Here is a 24,327-nt window from a genome sequence, read left to right as displayed (position 1 = left end):
GGGGGGGGGGGGGGGGAGAAAGGCTTTAGGACAAAATACAGTCACCACTTCTTTTCCCCATGTATGAACTTTGAACAGAAGAATATCATTAACAGATTATTAAACTATTTGTCACCAAAGGAAAGTAGATGGTAGTTTTGTGCCTTAGATAATTTGTAGCAAAAAAAAAAAAAAAAAAATCAAAGGGATAGTCAGTCTTTCCTTGCCCTGCTTTCACATTCACTCATTTTTCCCTTTCCAATGTATTCCACAATTGTCCTAGGCTTTCAAACTTGTGATTTTGTTCATTATTGCAAATGGTTTAATTTTCATTCTAAAATCTAGATTAGGTTTGAGTTCAGCTTGAGAGAAGGGAACCGTTGAAAAACACTTTTTTTCTTTCCTTTTTTTCCTAAGGGAAGGCTTTGGTTCTCAGAGGATATCAAATTCCACTGTCAGTTTTGTAAATAAGTATCAGGAAGTCTGTTGTCTTCCCAGGCCAGGCTGTTTGTCTTGTTTGTGTGTTTGTAGTAAACTCATCTGCAAGTGCTTCCTTGATAAAGTTAACACTTAGTTAATTACCCAGAGCCTTGACATGTCCTATAATTGCCATTTGGCTGACAAACCTTTGATACTTGTCTTGGGGAGAATTTGTTGAGGCCTAGAGAGGCAAGCTCTTGATGGATGGGGAACAAACCAAATAAATACAGTATTTTATGTTCTTTTAATTCAGGGCCAAGTGGATTTGGATGAAGTGTTTATTTAGTTTGCTGGCTGTTTCAAGATGCTGTGGTGTATTGATTCCTTTTATTACTAGCAGCCATTTAACCTGACCTCTTCCAGATCCAGTATTTTAAAAGCCATAAATTTTAACTTTACTCATGAGCAAAGGCTGAAATGCTGTGAAAGCCTTTTTATTAGTTGAGCTCCACCATTCTCGATGCTCTCATGTCACCTGTGGCAACGATATTTAGGGCTTCTTACGTGAGAGTGGCTGCTCGAGTGCTGGTGCGGTTGGGTGGGGAGTGCAGGCAGCCATAAAAGAAGTCATAAACATTTCAGGCGTATAGGATTCCATGACGCGAGAGCAGACAGGTGCAGGAGAGAAGGGGCAGGCCTAAGGAGAAAAGGATTGGGGTTGATCGTGTTAAATAAACATTGACTTCAGCCTCTCAGATACTGAACACTGTTTGGAAACGAGGAACAGAACACCAGGTAACCAAAGAGCAGGTTTGAGCCAGAGACCAACTTGGGACGCCAGCCTTAGACAACTGCCCTGGTCTTCGTGTCCCAAGGTCCCAGGTACAACCTTAATCTCTGGAATTAAAACAAACTAAGAAATCATTTTTTTCCCCTAAGCTCTGAAAATATATGCTTCCCATCATAGACTGAGTTGAACGAGATCGAGGAGAGACTCCTTCTAGAATGTCAGTTCTTAACTCTTTGAAGATACCTGTCCTCTAAGAACAGGGAACTGTTTTATGTCAATCAGCAAATCAAAACCATTTCATCTTGAAATAGCCCAGTCCTGAACCTCCTGGCCAGGTGTATACGCTTGAAAGGGCCTAATTTTCCATAAAAAGAAGAGAAAGACATATTATATATGAGTTTATTCCTGAAATGCATCAGTAGGTGAGAATGCCTTATATTTGGACTTGAGGACAGGAAGAAACTTAATTCTACTTTGTGTGGCTTCCTGGTTTTAACTTAAGCACACCAGTAGCTTTGGTCTGCTTTGTAGAAAATTTCCCATCCGTTTTCTAATTATCAAAGATGTTTGTTTAAACAGATTTTCTTTTCTCAACCCCTAGACCTCTTTTTATTTAATCATGCATCAATACAGCCTTAGTGAGGTTATCTAAGCAAAGAAGTATCATTTCACCATAGGAAAAACCCAAGCTATGAAGAGAAAAACTCATATTGAAACAATTTAAATAAAAACGCTTATGACAAAAGAGAAATGTGGAATGAGGAGATTCCCCCCCCCCCCCATCTTCAGTTCATGTTTCTCTGCAGAGGAATTTAATCCATAACGATATGTGTTTGGACATGTTTTATTTTACCTTACCAATCTCTGTCTTTTTTTCCTTAATGACGTAGTCTACGTAAGAATCCTTATACAACCTATGGCCAGAGACGTCTGTCCTAGCATTTTAAGAAGCCAGATATTTTTAATAACTTGAGTAAAACTTAAAAGATAACCCTTAACATTTGTCTCTTCTTTGGATATTTCAGCGACTTAAATATAAGAAAAATTAAATATATTTAAATGTCTTGCCGTTAAAATTAAGTTGCTTCCCCAAATCATGTTTCTTAAATCGCTAAAATAGGAGAAATGTTCTTAGTAATTCGAAAAAAGAAAAAATCAGGGTTAAAACAACCACAGAATTTGACCATCTTTTACTTTTAAAAATTGCCAAAACTCAGTTGGCTATAGGTCTCACGGTATCCAAATCATTGTCTGTCTTCATATAAAAACCAAAGCCTTCAGAGTGTGGGGATCTTTACATAACTATGGCCAAAGACTTCTGTCCTAGCATTTTAAGGAGCTAGGCATTGTTATTAATTCAGTTCCCTGAATTTGATTTAATTCAGTGCCCTAAACAACAGCAAAATGTTTAGTGTTTTCTTTTTCTACAGCCTTATTTGAATCAAGGTGGACCTGAACACATTCTTTACCCAAACTATCATGTGACCAACGCCCCTTTTTGATAACCATGCCTGACTTTCTTTTTAATTGTAGGAAAATGCACATAACATAAATTTACCATCTTCAAGTGTGTAGTTCCATAGTGTTAAGTACATTCACATTGACGTGCATCCCACTTCTAACATACCAGGTATTCTAATAAATTCCCCTTTTCCCTGCAGTAAGCACACCACCTCTGCAGCCAGAACTGTCAGGGTGTATTTGATGATCTTGGGCAGAATGTTTCCCTCTACACCCACAAGAGGGAAAGCAGTTGTTACCTTGGGGAAGTTACTCAGATTCCTAGAAAAACTTTCTGTCGGGTTGGCTGTCATGGTGTGAATTAAAAGGTTATGTCAGAGGTTAAACTATGCAATTAAATCAAGAGAGCAGATTATTCTAGTAGCTGACATTAACTTTTGAAAAGAGACAGGATTAGCTGTACTTAGTCACATATAAAGTGCACAAAGCAAACACCGGGAAAAAAATTATTTCAGCAGCTACGTCTCTTGAAAGAAAATCGTTCCATCTCACACCTCTAATTTTTCATCTTAATTCTGTTATTTCATGAGGCTCATTATCCTTTTCCAGATTTGCACACGGTGGCTGATGCGTTGTGACGGCTTGTTTTTGTTTTTCTGCCTTAAAAAAACATTCCCTCCCTCCCTCCCTAAATAACTATCTGTAAATTAACCTTTTCTCTTACTGGAATATTTAGTGAGATGGAGTAGAGAAAATAGGAAAGTGTAAGCGAGACTCTTTGGACAGGAGATAAATTCTTCAAGGCCACGAGGGTATCATTTATTAAATGACTGCTACAGTCCACTAAATGGGCCCCTTTTGACCTGAAAGAGTTAATGCTGTATTGAAAGTGTCTGGATTGTCCCCAGCTTTTCTCCCTTGGAAGGCTCTGACCCACTAATGGCGGTAATAATAATAACAGAAAACAGTCCCGCTTTGCCTCCATTACTCTAAAACTGTTAATGGTATCCTAATGTTTTTTTTTTATTCTTTAAGTGTAACTGAAAACTGACATTTTGCTCAGCTAAAATTCCTAATGTGGTATTTTTTTTCACTGCCGTTTTTACATATCATGCAGGATGCTGAGTAAGGAATAAGGCAAAGGCTTATAATTGGTCTTTTAAATCATTATAAACACTAATTTTAAAACAAACAAAATGGCTGCACGACAGATGCAACCTGAGGCCCACTGGTTCCAAACCTACCTGTCAAGGTTTGGGCTGAGAGACTAGCCCATGTCTTCCCAGCCGGTTATTGACGCCTTTGATCCGCTCCAGCTCCAGCTCATGCCATGCACGTTGTGACTGACAGTGCCCTGGGTGAAAAAAAAAAAAAAAAAAACAACACTTATTTTTTCCCCCCATGGCTATATCTAGTGCCAATAACTCAGTCTTAAGATGATGGGAAAAACTATTTAATGATGCATCACAAGCTCCTTCCTAAATTCTTGGCCAGAACTAGGCAGGGAATATAAAAACATGACACTATGCTCAAAAATTGACTTAAAAATAAGAACAAAAGTAGCTCTCTTTTTGTTGTTGTTCCCATATTAGCAGTGAACCAAGTAATGCTTTCTTTTTTGACATAAACACTCTTTAGAAAAGCCATATTTTTTTTGCTTTTATTAAATTCATTATTAAAAGTGGGAAAAGAGCTCTGTCATGTTTGAAACAGAACTGGGGCTTCTGGTCTGGAAGGATGACTTCTGTAAAAGGTGAAGAATGACCATACCTCCTTCCTGGGGCGGTTCAGATTGCGAGCGTTTGACACAGAGCGCATCACACACAGTAAGTGCTAAATAAAGCTTAGCTGTTTGTTAGGGCTGTTGAGCCAAAACACAACATCCATCCCAACTTTAGGTCCTTAGGCCATACACACACAGGGAAAATGAGTCCCACCTAGTGTGTAGCGCAGTTCAAAACCCCCTCCTTGTTTATTGTCCACAGCAATAAACAAGTGTATTCGGGTGACTGTGTTGGGACACAGGGCCTCAGAGTTCAGAGACCTCATATTGCCAGTGGGGTAAGTCGTACCTCTGGCCACCTGGCTGCTTCCCTCTCTTTGTGCTCTCTCTGTCTGGCCTCACCTCTGTGCACCCGCAGCCCCACGTGGCTACTCTGCAGTACACAGATTAGTGGGCTTGCCACCCTCCACAGGCCTCTGTTCTCATCTTTCTCCCTCCCTGTCCCACCTCTCAGTCTGTCTGATGCTGCCCAGTTTTCAGGGGTCCATGTCAGGCCAGAGTCCTTCTTTTTCCCCCCTGATTCCCACCACTCACTCCATATCTTGCTTTACCCCACCTTGTTTGGGGGTGCTTTTGAATTCTGCATTTTGACTCTTTGTATAGATTGCTTGTGCCTTAAGAGCAGGTGTTCACAAAGAGATACCCCTCTGTGTCTTCATTGGATCAATTCAGTCCAGTGCCTATGACAGATTTAGAGGAAAACATCCCTCCTTTTCTTATTAAGAGCAAATATGACATGTATATATGGCATGTTGCAGCTTTGCTACTTTCTTGTACATGCGTAATTGCATGTTATCCCAACAAAAACCCATGAGATTGGTATCACTGTTCATTTAGACAAGTTACTTAACCTGCCTGTGCTTTAACTTCGTCAGCTGTAAAATGGAGATAACAATAGTGTGTACCTCATATAATTGGGTTAATATCTATATAAAAGTACTCAGAACGTGCCTGGTATAGGTAGCTGGTGTTTTTACCATCATCATCATAATCATCCTCAGTATAACCTTTTTCATTATTCCACTTTCACTGATGAGGAAACTGAAGCCCAGAGAGGTTAAACAGTTTGCCTAGACCCCAAGTCTTCCAATTCCAAGTCCACACCCAAGATGCCTCTTACATCAAAATCTTTATTGTTAACCACCCAAGACCACTTGCTTTTAGTCCATCATTTCCTTACTCAGTTTACAGAGAAGTTCTTAATTCACAGTTTGTTTAGAAATTCTATGCAAGAGAAGCTTGAGAGAAACATACCCATACAACACAAACACCCCTCCAGAAACAGACACCTCCTCCCTGTGAGGCAGCTCTGTCTCTTCCCAAATGTGAGGTCTCTGTTGAGTGGCCATGGGAACACAGTGGGAAGAACAGGCACTTAAAAGTGATACCAGGTTTACTCTTATCTCTTCAAAATCCAGAACGACGTATTTAATTAGCACAATTGTAGATAGGTTGTTTGAACCCTTGGTCAACCATAGCAAGAACTGATTGTATTCCTCTTTGGGAAGCCCTTCTATTTTTCTAAAGTGTATAACAATTAGTTGTAAGTCTGTAATTATTAGTAACCATCTAGAGAATGGTCCCCTCTTCACAGAGGAGTCGGGGCCAAGCTGAGCATATGAATTTAATACAACTCTTCTCATCACTGGGGAATTTGTCTCTCATAAAATCCACCCTGTAATAGACTAGAAAATGCTCACCTTTAGACTGGCCTCAGACGTACTTCTCACTGCTGTTATCAGTTCTGTACTTATGATCCCTTCACCAGCATTATAGCCAAAGAACAATCTTCCCTGCTCCTCAGGTATCTGTCTGACCTGAGTTGGAATAACTGGTGGGTGTTATATGAAGGAGAGATTGGAGAATAGGGCATTAAGTCAAGACTCCTTAGCTTACAATCGAAAGAAGCGAATTTCAATCTGGCTGTTGCAAAGAAGATAATTTGCTGCTCAAGCAACTGTAAAGTTCAGAGAGTGGATCTAGGGTCTGTGTCAACTATATTCTCACAGTTTTAGTTCCTCTCTTTGTAGAAAAGCAAGATGGCTACCAGCAACTCCAGGTTTATCCTCCCAGTAACCCCAGTAGCAAACAAGATGGCTTTTTCCTGATTACTCTATAAGGATTAGTTCTAATTAGCCAACCACATACTCCTGAACCAACCAAGGGGATGAAATGACTAGTCGTGCCTGGGTTAGAAGCACACTTCTGAGTGAAAGTAGGGGAGGTGTAGTAACCCAAGGAAAAGCGGGATACCCCTTTCAGGTGGAAAGTGGATACTTGGGGAGTTAAAAAAAAAAAAAAAAAAAAAGAATGGATGTCCATAGTGGGGGGAGGTAAAAAGGGACAGATGAGGATAACTGAAGCGTTGTGATGCCCTTCCTCTTTCTCTGTGAGCTTCCCTCAGTCAGCGAAAAGCAATGTTTCCAGGTACCGCTGACGTTTCGCTACAATCCAGCAAGAATTTCAGTACAAGAAAGATTGATCATGGACTTCCCCGAGGGGGAGTTATTAATGGAAATACCACCTTCTTGTAACCTTGTTTCCCGCTGGCAAGGGCTCCTCGGGCTGAGTTATAGGGAAACTCTAGCATGTTGTCAGATTTCACAACAACATTAAGTGAGACTTCCTTTTCATATTTGCCACCTCATTTATTTTGTGTGTCCCCATGTTATTAGTTTTACTGCCCATTAATCATTATATATTATAGAATACAGTAAAGTGTGCTGAAGGAGAGATAGCACTGGGCCCGGCCATGCCAGTCACAGCTCAGCCATACGAGAAGGAAGCTTAGGAGTGGTAGGCAATGCCCCTTCCTACCCATTCCCAGAGGCACAACCATGAACACCTCTTGCCTCCCAAGTGGACTAGAACATGTTTCTTCAGCCTTTCCTACCTGGTCAAAGAAAGATCTGAGGACAGTAGTCTGTTCACTGTGAGGACAGATGACTAGCCACACTAAAAATGTTTTGGAAGAAATTGTTTCACAGAAGCCTGAAGTTACAATTGTAAAAAGGAAGAAAGTAAAGAGAAAGGTATTTTATAAGCCGGGAGCTCCATTGCTATATGATTTCAGTCTTTCTTCTAATTTGTCCTATAAATTTCTTCCAAATTATCTTTTCTCAAAATAGCAGTATCATCAAGCCATTCCTCAGGTAAAAAACTTTCAAAGGCTTCCAACTGCCCCCTGCTCTGAGTCTCACCTTCTTAACTTTGAGACCCTTCATATCTCTCTTCCTCCTCTGTCCCCACACATATTTCCCACCAATCCCCGGTTCTCCCTTGCTGGTCCTCCATCCTGTGTACCCACTACCAAGCAGACGTGTCAGGACTTTTCCTCATACGTTTCCCTTGCAGTAGAGTGACTGTCTACCTCCTACCTTTCCCGTGTATTTGATGCATCTTCAAGGACAAGTCCTGCTTCATTCATGAAGCCTTATTATCCTTCGACCTGGGATCACAGTGTGCTTTCTCTTCTCTGGACTTCCCCAAGTCTAAACTACTCCAGCCCTGACCTCTGCCATATGTCAGTGTTCTCAGCTCTGTCATTGACAGAGATGCCAATTGACTAATGATCCCAAAAGCCTTATGACCTTGGCTGGTTTGTCATTTTGTTGATGGTGTCATGGGTTGCTCTGAAGGAGAGGAGTCACTTGGCTGGTGAAAGAAAGTAACCAGCTGTTTACTTGCTGTCCCAGACATGGTTATTTTCATCACCTGATTTTAACACTTGGTTTCTCTTTGGAAAATGCCTCTGTAAGAAATGAACTTATTCGGGCTATTGAAGGAAGTGAAATGTATAGAAGGTGATTTGAAAAGTGATGAAGACTGTTAAACAATAGAAAACAAAAAAGTAGAAGTTTTGAATAAAGAGTGAAAATTCAAAGCTAATGATGACTCGGGCCCACAGGGTATGGATGTGGAAACAAATTCTCCTGGCATTCTGTTGGCTGGAGATAATCCTCCTAATGAGTGTAAACATTGCTCATGCAAGAAGACATATGGTACAAACTAATGTTTACTGAATATTTACTGTGTGCCAGGCATCACCAGATAATCCTCTAACTACCCTGTGAGGGATGTGCTATCATTATCCCTCTTTTACAGATAAGGCAAGGGAGGCACAGAGAGGTACAAGCCTCATCCAGCTTCACACAGTTAGTGCAGAGGTGGGGCTAGAACGCAAATCCAAGCAATCTGATGCCAAAACCTGGGCTTGCATTAGGTACTGCTTTAAAGATTAAATTTTTAGTGGAAGCTGAAGAGTTAGTTAACTGGTGGAATGAAGAGATAACATGTTCCCCATTGGAAATATAATTCCAGAGAAAGCTAGGAGTCAAACATTTTTATTTTCTAAAATTTGGGGATATATTGCCCTCAGATGGGTACTTCACAAACATTAGGGACTGCTTTACATTCTCTGGTGTTATCACTGCATGTGTTCATCTTTGCTCTGCACTCGGATTATAACATCTTGGAGGAAAGCAGGTGCCTTATCTTTTATGTCTGAGGCATCAAAGAATTTGGCAGGAGATTTAGCTCAAGAATTGTCCAGACATAGCATCTTGGCCAAGTCAGTGGCCGAGCTTTTCTTGTCTGCCAACTCAGGGGATTTAAGAGAGGAATTGGAAGGGTATTGAGTTGAGTGGTTCTTCTGAAATTTACATAAGGCATGGTAGTAAGGCACTGCCTCTCAGGAATGGTTCTCGAGATCTGCATGATCTCATATGTGAATCTAAAAAAGCCAAACTCATAGACAAAGAGAATAGAATGGTGGTTGCCAGGAGCTGAGTGATGGGGAAAATGAGAAGAGATGTTGCTCAAAGGCTATAAACTTACAGTTATAAATGATGGGGATCTAATGTGCAGCATGGTAACTATAATTAACAGTACTGTACTATATACTTGAAAGTTGCTAAAAGAGTAGATCCTAAATGTTCTTATCACACACACACACAAAAAGGTAACTATGTGAGGAGATGAAGGCAATAACTAACTTTATTGTGGCAGTCATTGTGCAATATATACATGTGTCAAATCAAAATATAAATATATACGTATCAAAATCAGATATGTATGTATCAAATACATTGCACACATTAAACTTACACAGTGTTACATGTCAATTATATCTCGATTAAAAAAATAAAATGTTTACCCAGGGTTAAAAAAAAAAATCAGAGACTCACAGGAACAGTTTATTTCTCTTGATTCTCAGTCTCTGCTAGATGCACACTCACGCCGGGGCACATTCTCATTGAGAGTAATGGTGAGTAAAATTGCTCTTATTACTTTTTTTATCCTGCCCTTCCTCCCTCCTCTCTTTCTTTGTAGCTCTCTCTGGACATGGAAACACAGTTGAACTTGGGTAAGATCAATTGTGTAAGGTGTATCCTCATTTTATACAGGCAAGAACTTTATAAATTATAAAGCAACAGGAAAATGTTAGTTACTATTACACTTCTATTCCTCTTAGGACCTAGCACAGTTCTGAGTGACAAAAAACACTCAGTAAACACTCATTGATGGCTGACTTGATTTGGGCTTGACACTCCAACGGTAGACTGAAACCTAGGTTAAAGCATATCTCTTAAGAGATTGTTATTCGTATTACTGAATATTCATATTATATATTGTTATTCAAAGCTGAAAAACCTTACTTTCTATCATTTCTGGAAATACTGAGTAATTGAAAATTCAAACTTTTGTTTTGTTTTTTTCTTTTTAGTGCAGTTAGCTATGAAAAGGGGAGAAAGAGGGCTTCCCTGGTGACGCAGTGGTTGAGAGTCCGCCTGCCGATGCAGGGGACACGGGTTCGTGCCCCGGTCCGGGAGGATCCCACATGCCGCGGAGCGGCTGGGCCCGTGAGCCATGGCCGCTGGGCCTGCGCGTCCGGAGCCTGCGCTCCGCAACGGGAGAGGCCACAACAGTGAGAGGCCCTGCCACACAAAAAAAAAAAAAAAAAAAAAGGGTGGGGGAGAAAAGAGTAAAGCAAAAATTATAAAAATAATTTTTGGCCCTAAAAAAATAGAAGTACCCAGTTTACACTACATCCTGTAAAAACGTCTTCCTGTGGATACCATCCAAGAAATCAATCAGTTTGACTTTTTTGTTATGCTAATGGTCTTTGAAGAAACTTATTAGAATCTTTTTTAGTATACTTTATCTTGAGAGTATGGCATTATACAACCCACGCTGTATAATATATAAACTGCTCGACATTCAAAAGCAGAAGAAAGAGGTGCTGTTGAAGCAAGCCGTACAAAGAATAAGTGGTAAAAAGAATGAGGAGGGAAAAAAAAAAAAATCACTGAAACAATTTGTGTTCAGAATGAAAAGCCTGTTACCAAGACATACAAGGAAGAGCTGGAAGACAAATAAAGGTGTTTTGGGCAGTGGGTAAAAATAGGACTTTTCAAAGTGCACATAAGGAGGGGAAAATAGCAGAAAAGGCTAATATCACAGAGAAGTTGAGCAAAAGGAATGAGTCGTAGAAAAAGGCAAAACATAGAGAAGATGAGTGAGTAAATATAGGTAGGGCAGAAATGATTAAATCCTTGGAAATGACACAAAAAACCCTAAGGGTCATATTAACGAAGAACAGGAGGCTGTGTGTGGGCTTTGAGGGCGTGAAGCAATCGTGAGGTGTGTTTCTCCCCATAAACTCCCTTCAGCCTCACAGCACTGGAGAACAGGGCCGTCTTCATCCTGTAACTACCCTTTCCTTGCACCTTCCTTTATTCCTACAACAAATATGTATTCAGTACTTCTCTGCGCTGACAATACAAAGATCAACAAGGTTAAGAAAATGGTAGGTGGCATTCATCAGTCCTATTGATCCCATTCCACAGGTAGGAAAGCTGGCCTCTTTAGTCAGTTTATTTGGCTCTCAAGTGAGTCTTTTTTTTGCCCCCTCACTTAAATAATAAAAGTATTTTTTTTCTCGTTTAAGCAGCCACAGTTCCCTTCCAGAAACCAATGTTATTTATGTAATTTTTAAATTAATTATTAGCTTGAATGCCAGTTAGAGGGGTGGTGGTGGTGTTGTTTTTGACCCAGTGGAGTTATCCTGATAAGGCAGAGAGAGGGAAAACAAAAGATTATAACAAACTAGTCTATTGGCATTAGGTTTGAGTTCGTCAGTTGCCTTAACAGGACCTACCCAGAGATATGTTTATAAATATATTTTGAAAAAGAGTTTCCCTACTAAATTGAACCACAGGGTCCATTTTCTTATCTACAAACTAAAGAGTAAAAGAAAAGGACAAAAAAGTGTCATGAGAATATTTTGGTGTAATAAATTCACTATTCATTACATTTGTGGGATATAATTTGAGTCCAGGAAAGAAACCAAAATATGGCATCAGATTTTGACTTTCAATTTATAAAAGAGGGAATTTTTAGTGAAGAAAATTAAAGTGTACAGCAACACTTAGCAGAGATTTGAAGTCACTTGAAGGGCCATGCCCACACTTACAATCAAAGCATTTGTTGTGTTTGTTCACCTAATCTTCCCGTAATTTTCTCTATATCTTTTCACTTTAAAATAGACAATGTTTGGAGACAGAGTAGGAAAGATTATGCAAATGTATGAATCTTAATGAGAAGTTCATTGTTGAACATTTTGACACGAATTTCAGGAAAAGACCCTGGGATATACGAGACTTTTAAAGGAAAAAAAACTCTGCTCCTAGAGAACTTGGAGATTGCCAGTAAAAGAACTGAGACCCAAATGACAGCAGATGATGTATAAACCAGATACATTATGCCCTATGGTACATGAATAGGAAACAGGGCACTGTGATAAGCTTGGAATGATGATCAATATTTGGAATACTGAGATAGGCAAGAAGGTAATTAGGCCCACTATGGACACAGTTAACAGATAACATAATTTGGGAAATTATACATTTGGATATTATGGGGAATTTGGGCTAATGGATTTGCAGTGATATCTATTAAAGCACATAAGACATTTTGCCTCTAGGGGAAACTACTAAAAAAAAAATCAAAATTTTCAGTAAGTGTAATCTGAAATAAAAAGACAGTGAGATGTGTTGGAGAATAAAGTGGTGTTGTGACTTCCTAGTTGGAAGTTGTAATAATTTTTCATTCAAAGCGTTTTAAGGCTATTAATTTCACATCACAACTCCCCATGAAGCAAGTAAAGCATTTCTATTGTATTTGCCCAAGTTCATTGCTCATAGTACAGCAAGGCCAAATTGTTAATGAAAGCAAGCTATCTTGACGAATTCATGGCCTCCTCAAGTTTCATGCTGTGTCCCCCGGATAGCGTGGCAATCATTTTGATCCCCAGTTTACTACTGCGCACAATTCCTTTATTTTAGGGGGAGGGGCTCTAACATAATTAATTTTCACTTAGTGCCTTGAGGGCCATCAATGTTATTGAAACTTGCAAATTAATACATTATTTATTGTTAATTTATCATGAGTATTTGTTAATTATAAAGCTCTAGCTTGGAGGAAACCTCGCCATGTATATGAAAGTGAATACCTTCCCCCAAATAATTCTTTATGTTTTAATAAGAATGTATTGGAAGCAATCTCATCAATAATGGATGATCCAATTACTGGTCTTCTGGATTAAGGCATTCTTTTATCGCAAGATTTTAATGCTAGAATGGGAAGTTCAAACATTGCCAATGAAATCTCAGACTAATTAAATGATTATAACCTAAGGGGAAGGGCATCCAAGACTCCACTATTAATCTTCCCAAGAATAGCCTCTATATGTGATGAACAGATGGATATATATACCTTATTTCAGAAGAAAAAGCTGTAAGGGGTTGTTTGGGGAAAAAAAGTCAGTTTAACTTTTGAATAAGAAAGGAAGGATGGTATTTATTTATAGAGCCCTTTTCAGCTTCTTGCAGAAGGAATAGTTGTATTTTAAAATGCAGTGGCAGATTGAGCCAAACAAATTGTGCTAGACCTTCACTTACTCAAATGTTTAGAGTTGATACAAAAGCACCAGTGACAATAATCATCACTAGTGCTTTATGAGTCCCTATTACATGCCAAACACTCTTCCATCCTCGTCTTATCCAAATTTTACAGATTAGGAAGCCGAAGCACAGGGAGGTTAATAACTCAAGAAATAAGTGGCAGAGTGGGAGGGTGTTAGATGTCCCACAGTCTCTCCACTTCACTGTTAATCACTAGACCATTCACTATTCACCATTCACTATTAGTCACTACTCTCTAGACCGTTTTATTCTCTATTATTCTAATCACCTACCTTGCAGGGAACCAACAGCAGTTCTCAGCTATAGGGCAGAGGCATGAACCCAAGACTGGGTCAGACAAACTGAGGTCCGCATCCAAACAATCCTCCGGGAAGGACTTTTTGTTTTATAGTATGTTGAAATGGAACTTTCTACCTAGAAAGGCTGGGGCAGTGGTTTCTCAGTGTTTTGACTCTGTTTTATAGAGGTCCCTCCCCACCTTGACAGTAGCTCCGTACTGCCCTTTCTCCCCACTTGTTTCATGCACATGGGAGAAATGGTGGCAGGATCCTTTAAGTCTTTAAACTTGAGTGTTCAGTTTCTTCATAACACTGTATTTTTCTGGATGGTGGGGAGCAGTGGATGTGTCTGAGGGTTGGTGGAGCCAGAAAACACGGCCCTGGAATTTCCCTCGACTCTGTATGGGGAAGGCTTCCAGGACCACGTCAAGCCAATCCTTCATTTGGGAACAGGTGAATCCTCAAAAATGCTGTAGCATCTTTTAAAACAATTATTTCTGTGATGTTTCTTTATGAGACTTTTACTTTAAGGAAAGATTTGGCACGTGGAACGTTAAGAATATTTTCATTATACCATTTTGAGGATAACTTTTATCATGCAAGATCCCTCTTTTAGTACCTTTGGTAAACGTATCATTTGTTTCAAGAAATTTGTGAATGACAGGAAGATAAGTTTATCTGGATCTTAGAGAACATGGTCACTGAACATAGAAGTCATAAATTTAAAAAATAAAGTCGTGCTAGTAAAGTTTGTGAAAAGATTTATTTCTTGGCATTTGCAACTAACCTAAACTGGCCTGGAAACTATTGAAAAATCTTATTCAGATTAGTTCTGTAGATACTCCAAATGGGACAAGTAAGTGCTCGAATTTGGACACAGACCACCTTGTGACTGATAACACGTGGTATTCAAAGATTGCTCTCTCAGATAATTGCTTAAAATCAGCCACAGTCAATATCACATCAGCTACAGGTGAAAATGTGAGGAGTCATCACTCTTGGGGATGACTTCAGTAGGACAGAGCTTTATATTATCCCTTCAAAGAGACCTCTATTGTAGTGGGAGCCTAGAAAACAACATGATTTGTATAAATGGTTAGGCTAAAATAGTTAATCTTCCCATTCTGAAAGCTACAGAATTTCCAACGCAATGGCAACCTAAGCTGGAACTGGTGAGGGTAGGGGTAGGGAAGGGGGACTGACTGTGACAATTTATTGTGCCCACTTAGGATCTTTGTGTGGTACAACGCTTTATTCCAAGTGTTTTGTTGACATTTAGTGCTGATGCCATCAGTTGACATAATAGTCCCTCGGAACCAGTAACCTGGACCTTCCCTCAGAAGCCTTGGACATGTAAAGGAAACGTGAACTCTAGTCAAGGTCCTTTTCACGTGGAGATTCAATTCAGTCAGTTCAGTGCACCTGTAAGTCCTGGTAAGGACTTTCCTGATTTCAGATTCTCCTCTCTAACATCAGTCTTTTTTTTTTTTTCTACCACTATATCCTGTTCACTCCCTAGAAATAAATAAGAAAGTTGTTTTCAAGCCTGAAAATCCCTGAGTCCACATTTGTAACCAAGACTCAATGGCCTTTCTGCTTTTAGTTTTACTATGTACTGCATCCAGTAGAGCTAGGTTATAATTTTGGCCAACATTAGTTGACATTTCTAATTTGTGACTTCTATTTATGTAAAGTGAATTACTTGCTGGCTCTATTAATCCTGCAAAGCCCATGAACCCTTAATGTTCAGTTTGCTTTGAATGAGTAACAGTGTATTTGTTCCTTCTCAAATATGACTTCTCGCTGAGCTTTAGATGAGCTCCTTGTACATAACATGCCTTATGTCTTGGATGATTTATTCACTTTCATGTTCCCCAGAATTTATTGCTAAAGGTTGATGTGAATACTTACAGTTTGGGCTCTCATATAATCTCCTGAATGGCAATTAATAAATAAAAGATGGTTACTATTGTTGACAGAGGAACTAGGCTTTTCTCAGATAGTTTTCATCTTCATATTTTCACCAAACTTCATGTCAGATCCCTAGGGAGTGATGGTATAAAATATCTTCTGTAAACTCCAAAGCTTTTACTGTTGCTTTAATACCCCGAGCCTCTATGTTGCTTTTTGTTTTCTTGTCAGAAATGATCTTATTCAATTTCTGTTTCTTCCACTTGCCTTCCTTCCTGGGACTATAAGAAATATGCCTCTTTCTGGATTTAGTAATGATGTATTCTTACTATTTATGATTTGCAAGTAGCACCTGAAATTTGTCCCTGAAATTTCTTATAATTTGTCTTTGCTTAGTCCCATCTCTGTTGCATTTATTAGTGATGCACTGTTGCCTAGAAAATGTAATGTTTATTGTCATCATGTATATTGTTCAAAGAGCAAAATTGCCTCCTGTAAGTTAATGATGAAACTGTAAAACAACATCCAGTTTTTGCATTTTGTCCGCTTGATTAGGCTCAGGGTCTTATTTTAGAGATGAGGAAACTAGAGGCCATTTTAAGTAGCTTGACCATAGTCAAGTAGAGGGTGGAGGTCAAGTACAACTTTAGACAGTACAGAGCAGAAAAGGCGGAATTAGTTAGGCTGCCTGAGGACAGTTCCCAGCTCTGAAGCTTATTAAGTGTGTATCTTTAGACTAGGTATTTATCTGCTCAGTGCCTCAGTTTCCTCATTTGTAAAATGGGAACAATTTTGGCAGTAGCACAACTGTAAGGATTATGGTAAGTTAGGTAAAGCACTTAGAACAGGGCTAAGCACTCTCTGCATTATTAGTTATTAGCATTATTGTCATTATTTTGACTATTTTTAACATATTCACAATATATGGGAAGGCGTGTTTTGTTGTTTTGTTTTTTTAACTTTGTGCGTGTCTATATAGTCATTATACCTTTGTTGTACTTCTTTTGTATCCCTTGTATTACCCAGTGATAATGTTCATGATGGCAGCATTAGTAGAAGCAAAAATACTGATCACAGTAAGAAAAGATAGGGCTGTTTACTGAGCCGTACTGTATGCTAGGCATTGAAGTACGTACTGTATGTACACAATCCTTAATATGTACTCAATCTGTATCTACTAACAAACTGCAAAGTAGTTTATTTCCAGAAATGCACATATAACCCCTTCATGACAGTAATCTTTGTAACTGGACAGGATCATGAGCTTTGGCCCTGGTGGAAAAGAGCCCTGCTAGAATTCCCTCCATCTTTAAAATAATCCTTGTGCTGCTGGTATTTATATAGCCTAATCTTGTTACAGACAACTAGGGGCCTGGCTGTGGGTGGGAATGGGGGTCAAGGCATGGGTGAAAAGGCGCAGGTGACAGGGCCAGACAAACAGTCCAAATGAAAAATATTACATATCAGAACACACATTATTCAACTTCACCTAGTTTTTCTTTTGGAATAGTATATCATACGAAGAAAACTACCTCTTTCCTAGATACCCAAATAGAAATACATTTGGAACAGTAAAGCACTGACACAGAAAAGTTGTTTTCTTTCTTGCTTTGCTTTGTCAACTAAAAAAATTGCATTCACCATACAGTAAGAGTGCTAGAGTATGGTAAAGTGTTTAACCATAAAAATTACAATCACTTCAATGCTCTTTGATTTCTGTGCATAATACATTACTTAATAATTATAGAATCAATGTTGGAGATAATAAAAGCTACAGTGTAGGGGAGTGCTTGGAATGAGAACTGTGAGAGAAACGCTGTTAGGTGCTCTGTATGTGTGTGCAACTGGCTGTGTGTGCATATACACACGCTCATACATACAATCTCTGCAGACTGCTATAGCCTTTCAAAGTCATGTATATGTCTGTGCACATGTGTATATATATATATATATATATATATATATATACACATGCATATTTATTTCTATATATGACATATCATTTTAAATCTTCCCACAACTTTATAGAAAAGGAAACTAAGGCTCAGAGAAGTCAAAGTACTTGCTCAAAGTCACAAAAAGTGGCAACGCTGGGGTTTAACACCAAGTCCCACCCATTTAACCCCCCTCCTCCCTTTTTGAGATAGAACAACAACTAGCCTTCCCACTCCACCCCACTGCCTCATTAGGGGAAGGGTGACCTTTTGCCCTTTTTTCTTCCAGACTCTCCAAGCAAAGATTTCGGTCCAACTCTGGGTTTGAAAAAGTCCAGCTCCTTGGAGAGCCTGCAGACTGCAGTTGCCGAGGTCAGGAAGAACGAACTTCCCTTCCACCGGCCCCGGCCGCACGTGGTCCGTGGCCGAGGCTGCAACGAGAGCTTCCGAGCAGCCATTGACAAATCTTACGATGGACCCGAAGAATTAGAAGCTGGTAGGGCAACGAGCTTGCTGAAATGGTTTCTTCCTCTCCTTATTATCTGCGAATCGTAGGCAAGAATGGGTGCTTAACTACAGAGAAAAGTGATTTAAGGTCACAATTATATTTTTGATATTAAAAGTAATTCATTTCCCTGATATGTTTTGCCCTTTGGCTTAACGAACATGGAACTGGATAACGCAACATGTGATTTATTTTACAGTGCAACCGCCAAAGAAATGTTCTTCAATTTCCTACAAGGACCAACTGTCATTTACCCTTAGGGTAGGAGTACTAAGTATGCGTCTCTTGACATTATTATTCAAGTCATTAGATGCAGCCTCAACCCGAGGACTGACTGCTTTAATTGGGTGGAAGCAGTCGGTTATAGCTGAACTCAAAAACTTCTCCTGGAAATAAACTCACCCTGTTTGTTTCCCAGCACGTGGGCGTTCTGAGCTGATCAAGGTTAACAAGCTGCTTTGAGAGAGATCAGTGTTTCATCACATATCAGACCTTTTATACTACTGGCTAAGCAACCAAGTCCCCCACTCCCAGCAGCAAACCTTGCTTGAAGTAACCAGATTTAGGCAGTTGTCTCTTCAAAGGGTACGCGTAGCCTCGTGGCAGGGTAGAACTCCGGAGTGCCTTTATTCATTATTCTGTATTTTACATTTTAACTTTTCTTGAGATACTAACAGTAAGTGCCCCTGACCATGTGTATTGATTTTTTTTTTTTTCTCTGTACAGATGGTCTGTCTGATAAGAGCTCTCACTCTGGCCAAGGAGCTCTGAATTATGAATCTGCCCCTCAGGGGAACTCTGAGCTAGAGAATGCAGAAAATAAAGCCAGGAAAGTCAAAAAACCGAAAGAAAAGGAAAAGAAGAAGGAAAAGGGCAAATTCAAAGTCAAGGTGAAAAAGCAGAAAGAGGGAAATGAAGATCCAGAAAGGAAAATAAAGAGGAAGGGATTTGGTGCCATGCTGAGGTAGGGACCTGCTTTGAAGGCAAAGTTGGGATGGTTTTGTTTTATTTTGTTCTGTTTCTGCTGATGAAATCACTCATTTGTGTGCATTCAAAAAAAAAAAAAAAAAAATGCAAGCTTTCCCTCCTCTTCAGCTAGATGCCTAAAAATCTTTGTTTTTAATCGAAGTATAGTTGATTTACAATGTTGTGTTAATTTCTGCTGTGCAGCAAAGTGATCCATTATGGTTTATCACAGGATATTGAATATAGTTCGCTGTGCTACACAGTAGGACCTTGTTATTTATACATTTTATATATAATAGTTTGCATCCACTAATCCCAAACTCGCAATCCCTCCCTCCCCCACTCCCCCCCCACCCCACTGGCAGTCACAGGTCTGTTCTCTATGTCTGTGAGTCTGGTTCTGTTCCATAGATAAGTTCACTTGTGTCATATTTTAGATTCCACATATAAGTGACATCATATGGTATTTGTCTTTCTCTTTCTGACTTACTTCACTTAGTATGATAATCTCTAGTTGCATCCATGTTGCTGCAAATGGCATTATTTTGTTCCCTTTTATTACTGAGTAGTATTCCGTCGTATATATGTACCACATCTTCTTTATCCATTCATCTGTCGAGGGACATGTACGTTGTTTTCATGTCTTGGCGATTGTGAATAGTGCTACTCTGAGCATTGGGATGCATGTATCTTTTTGAATTAGAGTTTTGTCTGGATATATGCCCGGGAGTGGGATTTCTGGGTCATATGTAGGTGCCTAAAAATCTTAACTGCTGACTGTGCTTGATCCTTTCCTGCAGAGGCAGGAGGAGCCTCTTGGTTGGCTCCTGATCCTCATGGTGATGACGGGAAGCTGTCATAAATGTATGTCAAAGAAAAGCCAACACTTGGTAGAGGAGGCATGGGCAACGCCTATAGCCCTAGGTACCAAAGCATTATGTGGATAAAGAAAATGCTTCTTCCAGCAACATAGGGAAAGCAAGAGGTGAGGGAGTCCTCAACTGTGACCTCTAGAATGCCGCCTTTGAATTAGAGAAGACAGGTTAGATGAACCACAACCCCACTCCCACCCCACCCCCCATGATTCTAGGTGTACCCATGGCCAGGTCTGTGGGCACATTAGTCGTCAGAGGCAGTGAGGTGCAGTGGAGATGTCATCGCATCTGGAGTCAGAGGGCCTTGATCTGAACCCATGACCCTCATACACAAGCTGCTGGGCATCGCACATGTTACTTAACTTCCCTGAGCCTTGCTTTCCTCACTTTCAAAAGGAGGCTAGTATACTGCCGTCTAACTCAGTGGGATTGAGAGACAAGATGTCATAGGCCGTCGGTCCATTGACTAGGCATAGCTCAGCAGGGTGCAATCAGAAAACAACTTTCTTTCTTCTCCTACAGCTACCTTCAAATACACCCTGTTGGTGTTGTCAGAATGTCCACGATTTGATGACATCTCAGTTTTCTGGCTGATGGCTTTCTGGTCACTTCTGGATGTTAAAACACCCTCTTTGTCAGGGGCTAACATGCACCATCTGATGTTAATCAGCTCTTTCTTCTTCCCGGCCCCTCAGGGCTCAACCCTAGCGAGGGCCCTACAGTGTGCAGGATCCCACATTCTTCTGGTTCTCCGTCTCTGGGACGAAGGGAAGGGAAGGACTTTATTAAAACAAAGGCCTTGATCTGTATTAAAACATAGGCCTGTATCTGGTGTAATCTGGCAGTTGGGGCTCTTTGTGGGCCACTTCTGTGGATTTTTCAGGGGGCTCCTTACTGCACCAATCACTGGTATAGAGATTTATTTTTCTGTTGACTTCCTAAGACCCTTTGACCTCAGGGAGCACAACTCTGGAGCCTCCTTACCCAGCTGGTAGACTTCTTTGATGATGTCAGCTTAAGGTGGCTTTCGTCCAACTTCCTTCTAGAGCATCTGCTTGACTCACTAGAATTACCAAACTCTTGCCCCTCCAAATGATAGAAGTGCAGCCTGTTCCCACTGTTCCCATTTCTCCTCACCAGCCGTAGAGATCCCCCAACCAGCCTGGCATCTCCAGATCACCAAGCAAACAGGTACGACATGGGGTGTCAGTCTCCTTTTATACAGTTACCTCCAAATTTTCTGAGGGGTTTTCTCATTGGCCCCTCACTTATTTTGTTGGGAGTGAGATGAGGAAGCACCTCTTTCCATTACTTCCTTGACTCCTATAATTTCCCAGCAAAGAAAATCCACTTCTCAATCTCTACCCTTCTGTTCCATGGACTGAAGGTGAGTGATGGGAGGTGATAGTTGATGGGCCAGTTTAGCACCTCTTATTAAACCGTTAGGAGATGTCTTTCTTAAGAATGCTTTGTGGTATTTGTCATCACATGTTCTCAGTTTGGGATATTCCACTGAAATTTTAGACAAATGGAAAGTTCTATTCCATATCTGTTATTCATATATATATTCTCTCTCTCTCTCTCTCTCTCTCTCTCTCTCTCTCTCTCTCTCTCTCTCTCTCTCTCCATGTTTGTGTGTGTGTGTGTGTGTGTGTGTGTGTGTGTGTGTACATACATATGACCTTGAAACTACAAAGTGACATTTAGGGACACAAATAACGTCAACACCAGTGGACTTATCTCTCAAAAAAACGGTGTTTTTCCTGGTGGTCTCTTTAGATTCTGTATTTCCATTTGCCATTTAAAAGTTTAAACTTGTCCTTATTCTGGGTAACTATTATGACTGCTATTAGATAATCATCCTTGATAATAATGATAACGTGCAACTGCAGTATATTTAGATGAGAGTCACCTTTGCAGTCATGGAGTTCAGAGGTTAAAATTGCAGACTCTGTATGTGTAACTCTGATGCCAATCCTGGTTTCTCTGCTTTCTCTCTAGGTAACATTGGGCAAGTTACTGTAATATTTCATCTCTTTCTGTGTCATCTGAAAAATGGGAATAACAATAGAATCTACTATTATTATGAGAATTATAGTTGCTTAATTACAAGTAACTTGCTTAGAACAGTGCCTGGCAAGTAACAAACATTCAGTAAATGTAAATTATTGCAGTAAGTAGAATAATGGCCTCCCTAAAAATGTTCATGTCCCACTCTGCAGTACCTGTGAGTGTGTTATATTGCACATGGCTAAGGAGAGTTGAGGTTGCAGGTGGAATTCAGGTTGCTCTTCAGCTGGCCTTTAAGATAAGGTGATTATCCCGAATTTGCCCCTGTGGGCCCAAGGTAATAACAAGGGGCCTTAAAAGTGGAAGAAGACGTGACTATGGAAGAAAGGGACAGAGAAATACAATGTGACTGGAGGGACTGTAAGCCAAGGACTGTGGGCAGCTTCTAGAAGGTGGAAAGCAGAGAAATGCATTCTTTCTGGAGAGCTTCCAGAAGGGAGCACAGCCTGCCAACCCCTAATTTCAGCCCATTTCTGTTGTCTAAGCCACTAAAGTGTGTAGCAAATTTTGCATCATCAGTAGAAAACCGTATAGCTGTTATCATAATTATTAATACTTCTAAAATATCAGGGTAATTTGTAAGGTAAAAAACCCTCTTTAAGGTGTTAAAGAAGAAAGCTATACGCATTTGACTAGTCTGTAAATATAAAAACTATTAGAGCTTCACATAGCCCATTTTCTAGAATATTATTAAAGTAAGCCTGAACTTTGTATCTGATTTCAGTTGATGGGATTTGGCAGGTTCATTCTCCACTGCCCAGAATACAGAGCTGGCTCTTCCTGTTGTCATCCAGTATTTGCTGTGTTTTCCTTTGGTAGAAATCACAGGTCCTAGATCTTTGAGACATCTAGCAATTTGTATTTTGTTTCCTTGTACTATTTAAGCAAAATTAAGATCCGAAAGGTGGTGTTGGATTTTATCTCCGGTGTAAAAATAGCAACTGTTTTCCATAGACTTTTGCATCTGAGTTTGTGAGCGTATTGGAGATGCTGCTACATGCACATTTTCAGCAACAAAGAACACAATAGCTGTTACCATTAGCTAACAGATTTTGCTTTCACTCTCATCTGTTGCTCACTCAGACGCTATTGACTTAGCTTCTTGTTTAAAAAAGATTGATTGCTCTAAGCATCTCGAGGAGTTGGATGTGGCTTTGCTCTTGCTTGTGGGAAGCTAAGTGTTGTGTGCTTTTCTGATATTCACTGGCCGCTTTTGTGTTGATGACATGTAGTAGCACAGTTTAGCTCAGTTAATTTAACCTACTTCCTATCGTTTTGAAAAACTGATGGGGGGGGGGGATCTCATTAGTTCCTATCTTTACATTTGTTGTCTGATTCCAGTATGCATATGTTTTGTTGATTGCAGAATTACCTCTTGGCAGATTCAACTATGGCTCTGACACAGGCCGTGAATTATTGTATATTGAAATTGTTGAATTATTGTATATTGAAAAATACACAGCTTAAGAACCTACCAACTTTGGTAGTTTCCCTGTATGCTGTTTTACCTGCTGTTGAAAGAGGAGTTTAGAGGATCAAGATGCTTACATTTTTCCATTATGTGTTTCCTGTACTCTTCATGACACTACCCTGTAGAAAAGACCACCGGTGGCTTCTTGCAGCCAAAGGGTGAAGTTCAAACCCCTCCAAAAACAGCCCCATGGCTGTCAGCCCTACTCTGCCTTCCTGGGGTCTAGTAAATGTTTTCTAAGCACTGAAGAAAAATATCTTTTGGCTAAGAAAATCTTGCCCTGTCTAGAGTGGGAAATTCAAAAGTCAGTTCTTGATTTATCAATTATTTAATAAACTTGTCAATCCTTATATTCTTTAAGCTGAATTCTGTCACAGGTTTGTGTTTAAAATCCATTCCTTTACATCATAGCAGCTATTGTCTCCTCTTGATATTATAGACCACTCACTTTGAAAACCTCCGGCCTATCAACTTGTTCTGGACCCTAAATGGAAAGGCTTGATGTCGATCAAGTATCTTTCTCTATACCCTTGGTCTGCCCAGGAAACTCCTTTTTTCATGGATTAACAAAGAGCAAAGAGTAAAGCCTGCCAATCGGAATTTCATTTCTGATTTTAGTATGTTTGCCCATATTCATTTGATCAGTAATATTGTTGAAAACCTCCTCTTTGCAAAGCACATTCACAATTATCCTTCATTTATTTAACACCATTTATTGAAGGCCTACTTTGCATCAAGCACTGTTCTAGGCACTGGGCATACAGCAGTAAATCTCTGCTTTAATGGTACTTCTTTTGTCTTCACAAAGGAAGAAAAAAATCAAAGACTTTTGAATTTCTTGTGGTGAGTTTAAACCAAAAACAAAACATGTAAGCTATCTGTAACAATGAATTTCCCAGG

General features: G+C 39.8%; 1 protein-coding gene across 1 annotated transcript in view; it reads left to right on the top strand.

The window, feature by feature from the left end:
* PARD3B (par-3 family cell polarity regulator beta) overlaps positions 1-24,327 on the top strand; it is a gene marked incomplete at its 3' end in the record, with an annotated part of 751,281 nt that overhangs the window by 570,244 nt on the left and 156,710 nt on the right. The window contains exons 17-18 of the mRNA XM_007459885.1: positions 17,830-18,036; positions 18,772-19,009. Of these exons, the coding sequence (XP_007459947.1) occupies positions 17,830-18,036; positions 18,772-19,009 (445 nt within the window). The remainder of the gene's footprint in view (positions 1-17,829; positions 18,037-18,771; positions 19,010-24,327) is intronic.

This window comes from Lipotes vexillifer, unplaced genomic scaffold (genome assembly GCF_000442215.2).
Source record: "Lipotes vexillifer unplaced genomic scaffold, Lipotes_vexillifer_v1.1 scaffold1540, whole genome shotgun sequence".
NCBI lineage: Eukaryota > Metazoa > Chordata > Mammalia > Artiodactyla > Lipotidae > Lipotes > Lipotes vexillifer.
Note: the sequence above shows the minus strand (reverse complement) of the source record. Positions and strands in the feature narration are given on the sequence as shown.